Source organism: Lissotriton helveticus, chromosome 7 (assembly GCF_964261635.1).
Source record: "Lissotriton helveticus chromosome 7, aLisHel1.1, whole genome shotgun sequence".
NCBI lineage: Eukaryota > Metazoa > Chordata > Amphibia > Caudata > Salamandridae > Lissotriton > Lissotriton helveticus.
Genome location: NC_136068.1, coordinates 917,452,191 through 917,471,091, shown reverse-complemented (window position 1 = coordinate 917,471,091; position 18,901 = coordinate 917,452,191). Strand labels below are relative to the sequence as shown.

Sequence of the window (18,901 nt, the reverse complement as noted above, 5' to 3'; positions counted from 1 at the left end):
CAAAATACTCCACCTGTGGATGAGCCAACACATTTGTTAATCACCCCAGGTTTGTGGGAGTTATTATCACCTAGTTCCATCCTACAGAGGGACACTATAAATCCTTGAGAGTATTCCTGTAGTTAGCAGCGGCCGCCCTGATATCAGAACCATTGGTAAGACCACTTTACAATGTGAGGGTGCAGGGGTATCACCATTTCAAGGTAGGGTAGCACCATAAAAGCTGCATCGAGACTTGAAAGATAGATTTTGGTTTTCAATTTGAGTAACCTAGTAAGTAAGAACTTAGGGCACCAAAGATTAATAAAAGTACCCACTCACAGTTCATGCAGTCAATGAGGATTTAAAGTTAAGAAAAAAACACACTGCAATGATTAGTTAGTCATTGGCCTCCAGCTCAGTCCTTCTCCCGAGTGAAGAACTTTCAGAAGACAGCCGTCCGGTAAGGTAACTCAATTGCACAACCTTAAAATGTGTATCCCCTAAATATAGTAAAACCCTTACAATGTAAAAACCAATGGGCTCAGACTTTCATTCTTTTGCGGTGGCATTATAGAGTGGGATCCAGTTCATTAAGGCCTATAACAAGTTTCTAAATAACAAGGAACAATTCAATTTGTTGTTTATACTGCATGCAATTTTCAATATTACAGCTACACTTCTTAAATGGCCCGATGTGCAAATACATATGGGTTTCTGAGAACAATTTCAGTTTGTGAAATAAATTTACTAGAATATAATCTACTTCTCGTTTAAATGTTACACAAGTGTCAGACATTAATTCACACTGGTTGGAAGTAATTAGATGCATACCGTGGAAACCCTAAGATGGTTTGTGGGGAGATACGTACCTGCAGCAGGATGATCATAGTTAGAAACATGAAGAATCCTCCCAAAGCGGGTGAGTAGTATGTTCCATCGGATTCAGGAACATCAAAGGGAGGATGGGTGGTGAACTGTGAGACCCAAATGCCATACCCTAGAGTGACACAAACAAACAAGGAAAGTTGTCTACACTAAGCAGTATTTGGCAAGTTAACAACAAACTACAGAAACTGTCATGTGACGTCTAAAGAGATTTAGTGGGGATATCTCACCAACGAGGAGATAACTCAACTACAATTCATGCAGTAACTATATGCTCGGCTTGGCTGCCATACAAACCAGGATCAATAGAAAGTACGTTTGATCTGCTTGATCGGCCTAAATAGTGATTTCTTTGCAGTACAAGTGGGATGTTTGAACCAGTAAACCCAGATCGACAACTCCCAGAAGCGGATTCGCTGTTTTTCCTAGGGGACTCTGATAGACTCCTGGGGGCTTGGGGAAGAGTCATTCTATAGACATCTGATCGCCGCAGCTCTACCACCTATTCAGAGACACAGACATGTCAATAAATATCAAATTTTCATACAAGCCCTTCAAGTATGAATATTTCTTCTGTCAAGCTCTGGGGTTATCTTTGATGATGCACAACAACAGATTTAAACTCTAGCTCCTAACATTTTATTATTTTCCTTCCTGAAATGTTCTAAATCTTATGAGGCTTCAAGAGGAGACACTTTCCCTTTTAAACTGTCCATGAAGGTGAGAATGCCACCATGTATTATGGTAAGACTTTTCTTGTTATATGTTAAAGTCATGATATAGAGCGTCAGTGCAGTTCTTTATGCTATAGGGCACAAAATGGAAATTCCAATTGAAATGGCAAAACTTAGGAAGCATATCAAAGCGAGTTTTTCTACTCAGTTCAGTTTATTGAATTTGACACAGTGTGTCACAATGCTACAAGAAGCATCATCTTTTTTATTTTTTTTGCAGAGTTTTATATAGCGCGAACTAGACCCGAACCGAATCAGGTATCAGAGCGCTTTACATATCTTCCAGTTACGTTACATGAGGACACACTTTCATTTTAGGCACGGGGAGATTAAGTGATTTGTCCAGAATCACAGGAGGTTTTTTCCGTCGTTACCGAGACTCGATCCCAGATCCCCAGGTCTGAGGTCGAGCGCTCTAGCCGTTATGCCAACTCCTCTCCCCAGCAATCATCTAGCAATGTAGGTGCACATGGAGATGCTCAAAGGGACTCGGTGGTTTACATACAAAAGCATATGCTCAGAAAAAGAGCGATGCCAAATACAGATTGTAGTCCATGCTTCCCATGTAGTGTGGAGGTGTAACAAGTCCCCTGAGAAGTGGTATAGACCTAAATAACAAACCAAAGGGTAATATGGAGGTAACCCAAGGCCACCCTTTCCCAATATAGTCCCTTTGAAAAGAGAATAAAGGTGGTAGAAAGAGAATGGAGTACCTAGGTGATGCGGTGGAGGGAGCGTGAGGGCAAGGTTTCTGTACGGATGGTTTTTGGGTATGGTTATGGCCGTCTTATGTTTTGTGGCTGATTCTGTACAAAATGGGGTGCCTGCCACTCAACATCTTATTGTTAGTTGAAAAGCTGGAGGGTGCGTAGGTGTGGCAGGGAGATGCAGAGAAAATGTAGTCTGGACACATAGTCTAAGACAGAGCGCCATATCACAGTGAACAACTTTTCAGTGAGAACAAGTGTGTGGGAAATGTGTTTTTTGCCAGGGCATGCCAGAGCTCAAATCAAAGAATTTTAAATGGTGGTGAACCGGCCCAAGCTGGCCATCAATAAAGTCTAAAAAAAAAAAAAAAATCTAGGTTTAGGAGCAGTTCTACTCCAAGCCAATAAAAGAAGCAGCTTAGCTGATGCCCTAATTTGGAAACTCTATCTTCCTTCTTTAATAGTCATACTTCGGTTCACTTTTCCTTTTTCGCTTTCTCGGACTTCAGATTTTCTTTCAACTAGAACACCAATTTTCTTGTACATATGCGAGTCCTTCCTTACTGTCTGGCTTTTCTAAAATCAGTTCTACCATTTCTTCTTTTTGTTCTGCCCACTTTTTGTTCAAGCCTTGGGTCAACCGTTTTCCCTTTCTTCCTAAGATTGTGTCTCCTTTCCACCTGTCCTTACTTTCTGCTGATGCTTCCTTCTTTTCTATGGTTGATTTCTGTAAGCTTTACCCCTCCTTTCCTTCCAGACTATCATTCCATCCTACGGCTACTCCTCTCCGTTAACCACCACCAATCTCTGGTTTCATCCTTTGCAGAAAAATCGACACATGGTCATGGTCAAATTGCGGATTTGAAAACTTGAATGAGATGTACAATTAATTGGATGTGCCAGAATTGTGTCAAACATTCAGAAGCAAAATTGCGACTTTACAACTTTGTTTTCCATAGCACCACTCTCTCAGAATCCATAGCTGATATGAATTTCAAACCTGTAACTCGGTAATTTACAAATAATTTCTATGAAGAAAGAAATTTCGAAAATCACTGTCTGGATCTGGAATGGTCACAACGCTCGCCCATGCATAATGGCCAGGAAAGACTAGTTATTTCGCCAAAGGCATAGCAGGAAATAAAATCAACATAAATTCTTCCCCCACATCCTCCACCCGAATCTAACCCACAATTGGGTGCACTTCTTACCGAGAGCCCCTGTGAGGCACAAGAGAAAGAGCAATCCAACGCAAAAGAAGACGTCAATGTTTATTCGTCGCTCAAGCTTGCTGCGCTTATAGCGGGGGCCGCTGTTGTTCAACATTGCTTTGGTCTCATGACCTGTGAGAAAAGAAAGGGCATTCAGTAGGACCCTGGAACCCACCAATGTTTGCAATTCAACGACATACTATTTTGAGTTGAGCTGTGTGGAAAAGGTTGGGGCACGTATGGCAAGCATTGTTTCTTACATGCCCAGGAGCTTGGGCAGCAGCAGAAAACAGGTTTACTCTCAGAACCAACCTTGTAGAAAGCCTAGTAGGGTTGGATGTAGGGTAGTAACAACTGCTGTGTTGGGGTCTAACTTTACTGGAATATTCCCTCCACTTTTTCCTTGAACAGCCCTGTCTGAGAAACAGCAAGTCCTCAGAAAACCTATCCATTTGTTAAGGATGCCTTTTCACTGTTGTGGCACTAATTACTAGTTGTTTGTTGTCTGGGGCCCGGATCCATGTTCAAATGGCTCTTGCTTTCCACTGAAGTAACTAGCATTGCAAATTCAGCTGGATGGAATGTGTAAATTCAAAGTTGTTCATTGAAGTAACAAAATATATGCAAACCAAGTCCAAGTAGAAAGTTGAACTATGGTCCATACTGGCTGGCGAAATTACATGGGAGAAAGTATTTTTAGCACACTCATTGCATGATTTTACTTGTGATCTGCACATATAGCAGACTAGGAGGACTGCCAAGCATAAGACTTTATGTATGGGTCCCTATAGTTACAAGGTCTGTGAGAGGTTATTTTGTGGGTCATATACCTACACTGTGGAATCCTTAGTACCCACAGAACACTACATGCATAGAGGGGTAGTTTAGTGCATTAAACGCCATGAAGTTTAGCTAGAGCTATGCACATCCTGTTAAAGCAATTTATGGTGAGGGAAATTGTGAATTTACTAGGTATGATCACCATCACTGGGGTAACGTCAGTTGCATGTCAGGTCCACCTTAGAACAGCCGGTAAGGTTGGGGCAGAGCCATTCATGTGCCTAGCTCTCCTGACGTGAATGTTTCCCAAGGCCTGACATCCTTTCATAAGCATCAAAATGTCGAAAATGTCGTAATGTTTTCAAAAGAACCCTGCCATGGGAAAAGACAAAATACACTGAAATATCCATGTCGGGGAGAAAAAAAAACCTACATAAGAATGGGTGATTATGGAATGTGATCAAAAGAATCAGTTTGATTAGAAAGGTTCTGGATCAATACTTTTTCCAATTTGCAGAGGGAAATTAGTTAAACTGGAGTGAAACTGTTAATGAGGAAGTAGACCAAAGATATTCGGTTTACCCACTCGGCAAAATCATTGCAATCAAACCCCAGTATATGAAAGGCGTGTCGATATATTAGTAGCAAGCTTCCTGAGATGAAAGGAAAAAGAAGATCAAATATTGTGTTATGTTTGGTGTGACTGAAAGTAAGAATAAAAATACAATGGTGTGACAGGTCTTTAGGTGGAACACGAGTCCTGGTTTACCGGTGGGATGGCCCTAGAGCACTGTCAAACAGAAGAAGTGCCTAGTAGCCTTAGGGTGACCTAACACTGAGACCGGATCGTGAGGAAGTGGAAAATTGCTGCTGGGGTGAGCTCTAAGGGACACAGCCAGGGATGGCTTTTTGACAACTGTACTAACCAGTGGCCAGACTACGTCTATAGCACCTACTTCTGGGGGCCCATTACTAGGAAGAGGTGGTTCAAAGGTCACCACATCTAGGGTGCCTAGTTCTGGGGTCCCATGACTAGACAGGAAATCTGAACGGTGCCATCCCTAGGTAGACCAATACAATGAGAGAAACAACCTCAATGAGCTACAGTTCAGAAGAGCATGCAGGGATTGCATGCACAGTGGCTGTTCTGCATTTATTAACAGCCCACTTCAAAGGGGACATTTCTGAACCCTTCCCTGGTTCATTGCATTTGGAGGAGTTGCTCTTCAAGAAACTGAACTGCCATATCATTGCATAGTTTTAATTTCTTGACTTTTGTCGACTGGTTGTCCTTCTGTTGACTTGTGGAACATTTCAACCAAAGATCCATCAGAGGTAGCTGGTGGCTTCTGTTACCTAGCAACATGTGTTATTGTTTTTCGGACTTGAAATTAGCTGTATGTGCATACAGAAAAGTGGAGAACAGGAGAGGGGAGACAATACGTGCATTCATGCAGAGGATGGACAGAGTACAAATTAGAAATGTACACACACAATAAAGTAGAGGGAGGCTTTGCGTGCATATGAGTAGGAGGTAGCTAGAGACTGGTGCATGCACCTAGAAGGGAAGGGGATAAGGACCAATCTCTATTCTGGCATACATGATTGGAGAGCAGGGGGAATATATTTTTTCCGTGAACAGATAAGTGGAGCTGGGAGAATGGCTGTCCCTGGAAACGGGAGGCGGGTTTGTAAGAAACGCATAGGCTGCTTTCATGTGGGGCAGGAAAGAATGACTGTATGTGGAGTGAGAGAGTTAGTCTCTATCTCACTCTTTCTATCTCACTCTCTCTCACTCTCACTCTGAGACTATATCCAACTAAGAGGTAGGGGACAGGGGGAAAGGTTCTACCTGCATATACGACGATTCCTACCACCTCCTCTGTGTTTCTCACGGTGCACCCCCGAAGCAAGAGGCTCTCGTTGCCAAAGCCGGTCTTCCTCTGGTCAGAGTGGTCTCTGTTGGAGAGATGAAGAAACACATTTGCTCACATCACTGCTTAGCCCATGGGAGGCGATGTGCTCTTCCTGGTGGGGGGGAGGAAAGGGGTTAAACCAACACTTTTTACAGAAAGGGAACATGGACATCCCTCGCCTCATACAAATATGGCCCACAAATACATTGGGATCTTAGTTTTATTTCATCCTGCAAGATATTTCACTTCTCACACATGCCACCTTCCTAAAAGTGACCCATGTGAGCCATCTTTATTCAGAGTTCGATTTAGCAAGGGTACAGCTGGGAACTACATACTGTGTGTCAATGTTGGGTAGGAAACGAGCAGGAAAATGAAGTCCCTGGTTGTACAGTCTTTTTTTGTTACAAGTTATGTGCTTGCTGTTGCATTCTGCTTGCCATAAGGTCCTACGTCGCAAATCACACCCACAATTCGTGATCTTAATTCCTCAGGTGTCCCAAGGACCATGCCACCCCCCTGGGGTGCAAGGGTGATCTGAATCCATTTCCAGTGCCAGCCACAGTGTGCTGAGACTATATGGCCATGGAGGCAGCAGGGATGCCATCAAACCTGTTTCTATGCGGACACTACACAGTTCAAAATAGGAGAGGGAGTGATGCAATCTGGATGATGAGCTCAAGAGCCAATCGCATCCGATGACATTGTCCTAAGCTAATGTAGAGCCACCAGATTCCATTTCCAAGTCAAGGAATGCACACAGATTATAATGACAAATGGAGTTCATTTCTTTGTGTTCAAATGTTCACTAAACTCCATGGTACTACTTTAATCGATATCTAAAGACACAATGTTGTTTGGACATCCTGGAATTCAAACCTATGACATGCAGGTTACAAACCACTGCGTAATGTTAAAGAAACTGAATATCCCCCATTGGAGTCCTTCATTTTTGAGATGTGAAGTCAATATCACAGAACAGCTGTGAGCACACCCTTACACAACAATACAGAGAGAATGCCTCCTTTACGCAATGTTCTCTGCAGTGCAAGTTATCTGCATGCCAGCTTTGGGACCACACCTGTGGAATGCAGCCATAAAACGAGAAAAGCTGTGGTCCAAAGTCCATACAATAACTACTTAAAAAATTAAGCTTTCCAAGATAAGCTAGGCAGTGAATGACGCAAAAGCACCCAGACCACAGATGTTAGATTTTGATAACATGATAGAATCCAAACATAGGCCATGATATCGCAAGCCGAGATCTTGGAAGAGAGGGAGCGAAGCAGGTATTGGTGAGCTTAAGCTAGGACAGTGCAAAGTGGTACTTGCAGACTCCTGAGTGGGAAGACTAGGAAATCTCGGAAGAGGGACACTTATATATAAAGAAAAGGTAGTGGTGGGGAAAAGGTAAAGGGAAAACCCAGAGGGGGTCATTTGGACGACCTGCCAAAACTGGCAGATGTGCCTTATTCTCTAGAGTATATAGATGGGTATACACTCTGAATACGGTGTTCCAGATATATCTGACCATTTTTTGTAGTTTGTCCACTTCTGCAAAACTCCAAAAGAACCCCCCCAGAGGCGTGCAGTCAAACCACTGCACTTCTTTACATACCATGTGCAATGCACCCTCTCTTATCTTCTATAAAAAAAATTAAGGCCCCTTCTCAGGCTCAAACATAGTTTATCCCCTCCCTTGAAGCTAGGCCTCAGTCATGCGGATTACCTCAGAGTGCAGTTGGAACCAGAATTTGTAAAGATGTTCTATGGTAAATTAATTGTTCTATGTAAAGCACCCCACTGCACCTGTGGCTACAACTGAGGCCCATAAATGTCAAGAAATTACCAAAATAAATAAGTACAGTGCAAGGTGTGGTTCAGAAATCAGTCCATCTGGAACTCAAATCTTTTGTATTGGCCTAGGCACAAAAAATGCGGCCATATTGATGAAGACGACTGCACTTTTGCGGCTTTGTTCACATTTCATAAAAAATGCGTTGTATCACAAGCTGGATGGCTTGGTTAGTCAATTGGTCACAGTAGACATCTGGTGTCATCTGCAGGTAGCAAGAACAAATCATTTTCCTGGTGCGCATAGGTCAGGATATGAAAAAACACCCCTTTCTTTTTAGGTTGTGAGGCATGCATTAGTAGAGTATGCTGTGTAAGCCTTGCCCACTCTCTGCCCATACTTTTCATTGGCTGGTGTCATTGCCCTTGGTAAATGTTGGCTTCCGATTCATTATGAGGCTTGTTAGTCCCTCCTTGTTACCGCCTTGTCACCATTTGTTACCATCCATAACGACTGGCCCTTTTACTTGGCTCGTTACACAGTCGGCTTTATCTAGGGGCTCAGCACTCTTGTTTATGGGCACTGATGGGGACGATGGCGGATGCAATTTTGTTGTATTTGTATCGTGAGCTCGGCGCCTGCTTTAGGGATACCGCACTCAGTTTATTTATTTATATTTAACTTCCATGTTGAGCGAGGCGTCCACTTCTGGGACACCACACTTTGTTTATTTATTTCTTATTTTTAACTTTTGAGCGCAGTGTCCGCTTCAGGGACACCGGGCTCGGTTTCTTCCCTTTTTTTTTACTTTAACACTGAGTGGGTTTCCCCCTTCAAGGACACCACGCTCAGTGTTAAAGTTAGAGAAAAGGATAAAGAAACAGAGCGACGTGTCCTTGAAGTGGCGCTGCTCTCAGTTTTAAACTTAAACAAGCGTTTGAAATGCAAAAGGTCTCGCATTTACTCGAGTTTAAGCTATTGGCATTGTAAATGACAATGCCTTTTATTTATGTTTTAAAAAACAAAAATAGGCATTTTCATTTACAATGCCAATAGCTTAAACTTGTGTCAATGTGAGACCCATTGCATTGCAAATGCTTGTTATAAACTATGTTTTTATAATGAATCAGGGGGAGCCTGGCAGGGCAGACAGAGTGAGCACCAGTTGCACAGTAGACTCTCCAGAGTAAGAGCAAGTCTACTCATTACCCGACGGAGCCGAATTGGCCACCATCGTAAGTTATAGGTACTACTGACCCATACCCACCCTGTGTACGAATAGGCGCACTGAGAAGAAGGGTAAGTGCACTGCTTATATACGCACGTCATGGAACAGTTACGTGCCTCCTTTTGGTCCTGAAGAAAGCCCTCCGACCCGACTGGGCACCGAAGGGGCTGAAACATGTCGACCACTCACATTTCTTAAGTAGGTGCTATAGAATAGTAGCCCTTCTATTTATGCACCACCTTCTATTTTAGCCTTGCACCAACCCCAACAGAATAAAATCAAGCTTGAGAGATGGAGGTAATTTTAAATTCACTTCACTTTCACCCTCACCATCTCCGATCACTACTGTAAATACCAGTTGGTTATGTAGTATTGTGTCATTTTCGCTCAAGCTGCAAGGTCAAGTTATATGTGTATAAAGTGAAAAGAAGGCTCACTGTATTGGAGACACCTTATTTCCAATTCTGAGCTTCCGCTGAAGAAACACGTGGATTGTGGGAGCTGTAGTCCTGGTTCAGAGAAATGAGTACCAGAACAGAATGGTTTAAAAAATAATGTCCAGCACTATAAATATAGTGTCCTCGGATACAGAAAGTTGTGTGTAGCCTGTACATGGAATGTGAGGGGCAGAAAGTCCTACAATAGACCTGTAAACTGTACCCACAAGGCATAACTGCTCATGGGGAACTGAGGAAAACAAGAGCCGTAGTTCACAAACTGACATCCAACTGGACTTTTTTTATTTTTAGAGGGTTCATTCTCTTGTTTCAGCTACAAGGAAGTATTTTGGGGCAGAAGTAAGGAGTTGTGGAAAACACCTGCACCAAGGTGAAATGCTTTCACCAGCCACTTACATGTAACCTTTGAACTTATTGAGGTTGTTGGTTGGCTTCTCACAGACGATGGTGTCCTTGAAGGCTTCAGGATCAAACGGTTCTGCCTGGAAGAGAATGGATGAGGTGAAGGTTATAGAGAGAACAAAAACAAAAAGCCCAATAGAGGCCAGCCCCTTTTTCGGCATCCGTCTAACATACACCAAAGTTTAACCTGTGACATATGACGTGCATCATAACATGCATCATAATAAGTCAAATATAACCCAAGACTTTTGGCAACACACATCATGTAACATATCATACAATATTCTCTAAGATAGACCCAACATATCATACATCACCACATTACCGGACATCAAATGTTTAATACAGCATTTAACATATCATTTATCACAGACTATCATATGACGAATTATTAAAGTTCCCAATTTCTAAAAACAAACAAAGAGATAGAAATAGATTTCCTTGCCTACAATTATTTTACATTTGGGAAAAAGTGTCTTCTTTTGAGTGATTTTCAATGCTATGGAGACAGACAGGTGAGACTGTTATAATAAACTGTTGAGATTTCCTTATAAAGCTTAAATAGCTGCAGATGTAAACTTGTGGTGGCACTCAGTTTGAATAATGATCATGTTCTCATGCACGTGCATTACATTATACATGGCTCCCGCAGAGCTCAAAGGCCGGCCGTCACCGGGCTTCCGAGTCTGAGTGGACTTTACAGGATGCAGTTTATTTTTTCACGACACAAAATAAATATGAATAAACAAATAAATGAGAGAAAAATGTAAATGATCAAATCCAGATATAAATGTAAAAATACCATAAAACGGTAGATCTACCGAAGACATAACTCATCTGAAAAGTAATTCTGTCATATAACATATTTCTCTGACTGAGCATTCATAATTTATCATCAAAAATCACAGAGCCAGTAACCTAATATATATCATGGCACATTGTGTAACCCATAACACATAAACCAACATTTCAGTTTAAAAATAACATAAAAGTTAAAAACAAAAAATAATTACCAAGCAAAACAGGTTGTTGCATAAACTGTAGAATACCATTTTGCCTTTTTTATTCAACATATAACTTCTAATACGTGACATAATATATACCGACATAGAACATCACTCATACAATATAATTTGATAGATAGATTTCAAAATTCTATTCAGCCCACCATACACACCCCCTTCATTTAAAAGTAAAGTAGTGCTTAGTCACTCCTAACTGGGCTGCCATTTTAGCTTGCAAGCTAATTGCTTCCTAAAATACAGATGGAAAAAAGGCAGAAGAGTGAAAAATGACTAATGTGGGATGATGAATCATAGTCCGGTGACAATTTAAGATGAAAGCCATAGAATGTCTTGTTTTTTTTGCCATCTCTGCCTCGGAATGCTTCAGACAAAGCTGGGAACTGACATTTTATATGATTGTTTGTGCCTCTGCCTTGTCTCTAATAAAATAAAAGGCGCAACCCTCAATGAAGGCCGAGTACCTTCCTGAAAAATTGCACACTTTGATAAAAGTGTGCACACTTTTTTATCAATGTACAGCAAATGGACTCTAATGTTCTATGAGTCAACCTGATAATAACTGTCCTTAAACATCAGCTTGTGAAAATACACATTTTTGTCTGCCAAATAAACACCTTTCGTTTTGGAAACTGTCACCACAAACAAATGCTTATCATTTTCATTTAAAAGTACCGTTTTTTTCTGAAATGAGAGCTTTTCATTTTTGGTAAATATATGCTTGCTGCCCAAACACAAACTTTTATATTTCATTAAGTCTTCATGCAGTCTAATACTATGCTTGTGTATCACCATCTGACGCCATGGATACCCACAAATGAATAAATGTGCACTGCTCCTCCACGAGTGTCCAGGCGCCCAGCATATGGGCCCTGAAGAGCAGCGCCCATATGCTGCCTTCTAACACAAGGCAAAGACATAGCTGACATGGTTTCAGATTGCTACGTGTGAATTTTTCATAAATTCAGTGTAATTATAATAATAATAATAATAATAATAATAATAATAATAATAATAATAATAAATAATAATAAAGTAGTTTATAAAGCGCATGGTGACGCCATCCCGGCGTGTCCCCGCGTTATGGAGAGAAGAATAGAAGGCATCAACTAAGATGGAAACAGCCAATCAGACCCTGCACTATGAGCTGTACAGGTGTGTTTTTAAGAGACCTCTGAACTTGACTTCAGATCTTACCAGTCTGAGGCAAAGCGGAAGTTTGTTCCAATTTTGAGCTGCTAAAACTCTAAAGGATTTGCCCCCAAGTTTGGCGCTTCTTACACGGGGAACCTTCAGCTGGCCCGTGCCTACAGAGCGAAGAGCTCTTGTAGGCTCATATCTTTGTATTAAGTCATGAAGATAGGAGGGAGCTTTCTGCCATAATATCCGATGACATATGAGGAGAGCTTTGTACATGACTCTTTTTAGCTGGCAACCAATGTAAGGCCGCCAGCGCAGTTTTCGACGCTGCCCTTTTCGGAAGCCTCAGCACTAGGCGAGCTGCCGAGTTTTGAAGGACTTGTAGACGTCCCAGACTTTTTTCCGTGGCGCCCAAGAATAGGACATTCCCGTAGTCTAAACGGGACGTCTCGAGTGCCTGTGTTAAGGTGCGTCTAGCTTCAAGTGGAAGTAGATCCAAGGTTTGATTGAGTGTTTTTAGCACCCCAAAACACTTGCCCACTAAGCGACGAATGTGGCCCTCGTAGGATAGAGTGGGGTCAACCCATATCCCCAAGTTCTTAGCCTCCTTACAAGGGGTGGGGGTAGGGCCCAGACAAGGTGGCCACCAGTCCGCTGTCCAGTTTAGGCTAGTGCCCTCGACCACCAGTACCTCAGTTTTGGAACCGTTTAGCTTTAGGCAGTGCGAGTTCATCCAAGTGGCCAGATCCTGCATACAGGCCTTAAAGTTGGATGCCGCTATTGATGGTGCTTGAGATAGGGAGATTAGCAGTTGGGTGTCATCAGCGTAGGAGACTAACTCCACTCCATACGCCTGCACCACCTCGGCTAGGGGGGCCAGGTAAAGATTAAACAGGGTTGGGCTCAGGGCAGAGCCCTGAGGTACTCCCTGTTCAAGCGCTAGCTCTGAAGAACTGAAGGAGCCCGTTGAACCTGAAAGCTTCGCCCTGTGAGAAACTATTTCAGCCACCCCAGGGCCGAGCCAGTGACGCCCGCCCGGTTTAGACACTGTAGCAAGATGTAATGAGCTACAGTGTCAAACGCTGCGCTGAGGTCTAACATCACCAGTGCCATGGTGCGTCCGTCATCAGCCCCACGTCTGAGGGTCTCAGTCGCTCTCAGAAGGGCAGTCTCAGTCGAGTAACCCGACCGGAAGCCCGATTGGGAGGAGTGTAGGATGTTTGATGTCTCCAGGTGAGCCACCAGTTGATAATTGGCCACTTTCTCAGCCACTTTGGCTAGATATGGCAGTAAGGAGATCGGCCTCAGATTTTCAAGCACTTCATGGCTTACGTCGAGTTTCTTTTTTTATGGGGAGAACTACGGCTTTTTTCCAGTCAGCAGTGACATTTCAACGATTATGAGTGACACTTGCACGCAAGTTTACCTAGACTGAATAAATGGTACAATTAGCCAAGTGTTAACTGTATACGATCACGGTGTGGACCGCATTTACAATCTGTCTGGGCTAGCTTGTACTGTGCACAACATGAAAATAGTCTAGCATTTAGAGCGTGTGTCTCTGTTTCATGCCTGCACTCAGCAATGCTACAACATGTGCTGATGTCCTATTCATCAAACAGTGGCTATCCTTGCTTACTGCTCCTTCACTATGTGAATGGCCCATGACTCTACCTGAAAGTATCTACGTCAACATATCAACTTAGGAAAGATTGTCTTACCATGGTCTAGGTATGCATGTTAAGTGCCTGCTGATGAGACCCTGGACACCTTCAGAGGCAGTAGATTGGGCTTCTATAACCCTCTTAACGAATTCTGGCCTTGTACTTTGCGTGCCTCATTGCAGGCAGCTACTCTGGTCTTGGACTGCAGGCAGGCTCAGGCCACGAGCCACCCAGGGACGTGGCAATTTGTGTTTGCCGCCTGGCCAGCCTCCAATGATAGTCGTCCAGGCCGCTGTCCTGACTCCCGTAAGCCCCGGGCGGGGCCATCCAGTGACACCTCTCGGTCTCCGGCAGTATATTGAATTCGGCCCAGGGCTAATAACAGCTGACACAGACAGCATGCGGTGGCCCAGTGCGAGCTGCAGCAGGCAGCACTGCGAGCGCCACTACCGGTACCAGGATTATTTGGGGCGCTGCCCTCAAACCAGCCAGCAGCCTTCTTCTAGCTCCCAAAACAAACTCCCTGTTCCTTCTGGCAGCAGGATGTGATGTTCCCCAGCGAAGACGTCAGGCTGACGGTTCGAGCTGCACCGCGGGCATTCCGACTCACAATCATAATACGTTATAGCAGTTGAGTGAGGCTGCCAGCAGCCTTTGCTCAGCTGCGAGCCCCTAGTATGCGGAAGTCTCGGAAGGCGCGCTGCCACAGACTCCATTTTCTGCAGCGCTTTCAGTGCCAGCTGCCACACTGCCTATGTGTGACAAAGCATTTCAGTGCTGTAATGAAGAGTACCACACTGAACTGCGTCAGTCTAACGCCTGATGCTTGGTACTTGACAGGACTGCAAAGAGGCCGGTTTGAAGTGCACTCCTGAATGCCGATTTCTGAGCAATGGCCGCAATGAGAGCGGAAGGCAATCGCACCCTTTACTTGCAGTGATGGAGAACGAAGTCCCACCCTCCCTAACTAATAGGCTCAAACGCCAGCGGACAGCGAATATGTCAACATTGGTTGGTGAGATGGTGATCCCTTACTGAAGTTATATATACTCACTGGCGGCTCTCGGGTGCACCAAAAGGAGGAGTGCTTGGTGTATCCCTTGGCCTTTACACTAGCTTCACAGAACCATGACACATGCACATACAGGTTAACATGCAGACATACACCCATGCATGTACACAGACACACACGTTAAAGTTCCATGTTGCATAGCTCACCACTGTCTGTAAGAAATATTCGTGATGATTTGAATCCCACCTTTGAGCTGATACATGTAAACCAATGAACTCTGCCTTTTACATTCAACCTGCCTAAGCAAATGCTCAGAATAACGTTGTAAGGCAGTGCCATGTTAAACAGATATTTGGCACATTCCAATGGTTGTTTTCATGCCATTTTGTACTCCTCTTAAATATTTTTACGGTAGTACGTATTTGTGATGGAGGAAAACAATGTCGGAGATCCGGAGGCAGTGGACAGAAAAACATTTACCTGGCCAGTTTCTGAGACAGAACAAGACAATCCCAGGCTTAACTCTGGCTGAGACAAGAGAAAGCTATCGTTTTGGAATGCGAAAAATGTAGTTACAGAACGCTTGTCCACTTTCTGCGGGCAAAGCTCTCATTCCTAAAATGACTTCCAATCCCTTACAACACCACGAGGACAAAGGCAAGAATGTCTTTGAGAGTACTTGGACATGCTAATTGGAGGAAGAAGAAAGCAGAGCAGGCTGCTCGGGGTTGCCATGCTGTATTTGGAACCTGGGCAGCTTTGAGGGCAGGTAGTGCCAGCTTCTCCCAGTGGAGGCTGCAGTCGCAGCTCTTGAAAATGAGAAAGGCATCCTGCAGGCACTAGCCACAAGGCAAGATAGTGCTGTGAGGTACTAGGACCCTGATGCAGGTGCTAATAATCCTCCCATCTGTGCCATCCAGACAGCTAGCTTGCCTTTGTGTCACCCCAAAATCACCAGTACTACTCCCCCACGCAGGCATCCTCACCATACTGGACGGATTGATCGACAGTTGTCCCAGATGGCTCCACCTTCGTGATATAGGAACAGGGCTGAGGAAGGGGACGATGCACAGATACCCAGCTGGCAAAGCAGGGAGGTGTGGTAAGCTGCAATGTTTGGACAGGGAACCTATGAGTCGGAAAGTGGCATGGGAACGGCAAGTGGGGTCCGTGGGAGTGTCCAGCATTGTGTTAGAGGGGCTGTTTCCCCTTCTCTTGTGTTTATACATAGTTTTCTTTATGAGATATTCTTTTATCTAGGACTTCCCTTCATGACTGTACGTAATCTCTCTTCTCCCCTTTGTATACTCTCCCCACATTTGCTTCCAATTCTCTTTTCGCTCTGTTCTCCTCGCCTCCCTTGCATTGCTTGCCTGCTCTAAGCCATCTCTAGGTTTGTCATGTCTGTATTGTGCCTCTGTCATTTGTGAATTTTCCATTCTTAGCCTGGCTGCTCCTCAACACTGTCTATACCTGGCACAGCCATGCTGCCCCTCATCTTTGCATAGATCACTACACATCATGTTTCCCTTCACCTCGCTATGCTCCCTCTTTCCTCCAATTATGCAATCCTGCTTCAGCATGCCTCCTCCACATTTCTGCACATGTCCGCTCTACACTTGTTTGTAGCCCTTCTCATCTCAAGGTATACGTGCCCTCTCTTCATCCATGCATGACTGCTGACATGTCATGCTGTGCATATGCTTCTCACTATGTTAGGCAGTGGGCAGCGGGTAACCTGTGACCTACATTATAATGCTGGTCTATGAATGGCCAGAAATCAGACAGGCGAGCTAGACTTGGCATATAAAGTTGGAACTTTGGAGACTTGTCAGGTTCAGCATGGCCCCCTGGAGTGCCGACCCTGTAGGCCTGGACACATTCCTACAGTAATCGATTTGACTAAGATCAGCTCAGAAGAAATGTTTGCGAAACAAGCTCGCTACCCTTGTTTGTGTCTGCTCTCTCTTGCGCGCTGCGGGGCTCTAAATAATGTGATGAAGGAGACTCTGGCACGAGCAGCACCAGGCACTCATGACTCCCCATGGACGTGACAGAACCACCACTTGAGCTGAAGGAAGGCAGCGCCTCGGTGGCTGCAGTTCGTGAACACACCCCAAGCCTGACCGATTCCGAGAAGAGCGTTCCACTCTGGCGGCTCATTATAGCTCCCGTGACGCGCTGACGTACCACACGTGCCTTCTGGGCACGCAGAACCTTTCCAAGCCTCTGCTTAGTCAACAGCCTCAGGCAGCTCTACACCTTCACAGTCACTCGGTCTACTCCTTTCAAAAGAACTTCCCCACAGAGGCTTCCAAACTGCTACGAAATTAACTTCAATTAAGGGAAACCCAAGAGCACAAATGGCACCATGGTGGAGCTGGGACACGTGCTATGGTGAACCCAGTTCCAAAACCATGTCATGTACATGCAACCCGTCATTGGCCGGGCTGCGGAGCTTCTAACAAGATGTTGTCTGCTCCACACCACTCCCTCTCCTCTCAGGCCAACACTGCAACGCCAGAGCTGTGGCCTACCTAAGGGTGATGCCCATCTCTCCAGGCGGCAGAGCTTGCGTCCTTCTGTAGGGTAGGGCTGAAAGGATGGTCCACTCCTAGGAGCTTCCGATGCGATATCCTTCGCTCTTCCGGTGGGAGTGTCATCGGATGTGAACCAACCACATCAGTCATTCCCATGCTTCACTGTTCACCATAAAGAGCTCATGAAACAGCAAAGCGGCTATGGGACAGTTCTGCAGACCATCTGTTTAAATCCACACCCCATGCGAAGCTGCTCAAGGACATGCCTACCTGATTGAAGAATCCCTTCACCACTTGTCGCTGCTTGAGGTTGGTCTCGCCATCCAGGTTGGCCGTCTCAATGTGGCAGATCCCGTTCTGGTCCGAGGAATAGAGCAGCAAGATGTCGGCAGGGATGATTTCATTGCAGACCATCTTGACGAAGTCTCCGACACGCACCTCTCGCCAGCATTTCTCCACATAACCCTGCTCAGCCCTGTGGTGGAATCGAGAGCAAGCATTGTCACTAACAAAGAAGATAACCTTTACCACACAAAGCTACTAGATGGTGCGCTTATTGGCATCATAGAGATGGTAAGAACATCTTAAGCAATCCGGGCGGAGGGATGCTAAGCACACACAGTTCAGCCAAACAAGCCTGCAAGAGGGCATTTGGCAATGTTGCATGAAACCACGTCATTTGTTATGGTACTTTGTTCATGCAATGCTGTGGGACAACTGACCCCAATAGATACGGTAAGTACAAAAGCAACTCACATCGTGGATGGACTTTAAAAAATACAAACTAGAACTAGTTCTAACAAGTGATTATTATTAGGGGAGAAATGTAGTCTGGAGGCAAAGTTGCCGCTGTGGATTTGGGAGACTTCCATGCTTGACTACATTGTCATAAAGGGCGAATGATTTTATCTCACAGTACCTCAGGTCCTACATATGCTTAAAGAAGGAGCGTGTAAGAATGGGCTAAAACCTGAAATGGCATACTGAAATATTAGGAGGAACAAATCAGAAAATTGCCATTGGATCTTTCCAAGAATACCCATAAAAGGTTATAGGAGATCATGACACCGCGTCCCACAACGTTGAGGACCTCAGATAAGAGCCCCTCTTTTTCTTCTCAAAGGCAGCTTCCCCTGCTATAATGAGAACATTGGATACTTGGCTGAATGAAAGGTTAATTTATTCTTAGTTGCTCTACATTTCCCCACTACAATGGGACGTTCCCTTGGTGATTGTCCTGGTGGATGTAATGCATGTGGTGTATAATATTCATCAAAGTTGTTATACGTAAATTGAACACAGATTTCACACGCCGATCCATGGAGTCTTAAAAGAAGCACACTTTATAAGTGCTATCCGACCTTCAAGAAGGCTGTTCTTCCTGACAAAACGATGTAACACACAAAAATACAATACACCTCCTTC

At 44.3% G+C, this 18,901-nt stretch overlaps 1 protein-coding gene across 3 annotated transcripts in view; it reads right to left on the bottom strand.

The window, feature by feature from the left end:
• The window catches only part of ATP10B (ATPase phospholipid transporting 10B (putative)), a 563,398-nt gene that overhangs the window by 56,833 nt on the left and 487,664 nt on the right, over positions 1–18,901 (bottom strand). For all 3 annotated transcript variants that reach the window (XM_078653419.1, XM_078653417.1, XM_078653418.1), the window contains 5 exons: positions 17,747–17,951; positions 10,093–10,178; positions 6,152–6,258; positions 3,520–3,651; positions 852–979 (listed from right to left, as the gene is read on the bottom strand). In XM_078653419.1, coding sequence (XP_078509545.1) covers positions 852–979; positions 3,520–3,651; positions 6,152–6,258; positions 10,093–10,178; positions 17,747–17,951 — 658 coding nt within the window. The remainder of the gene's footprint in view (positions 1–851; positions 980–3,519; positions 3,652–6,151; positions 6,259–10,092; positions 10,179–17,746; positions 17,952–18,901) is intronic.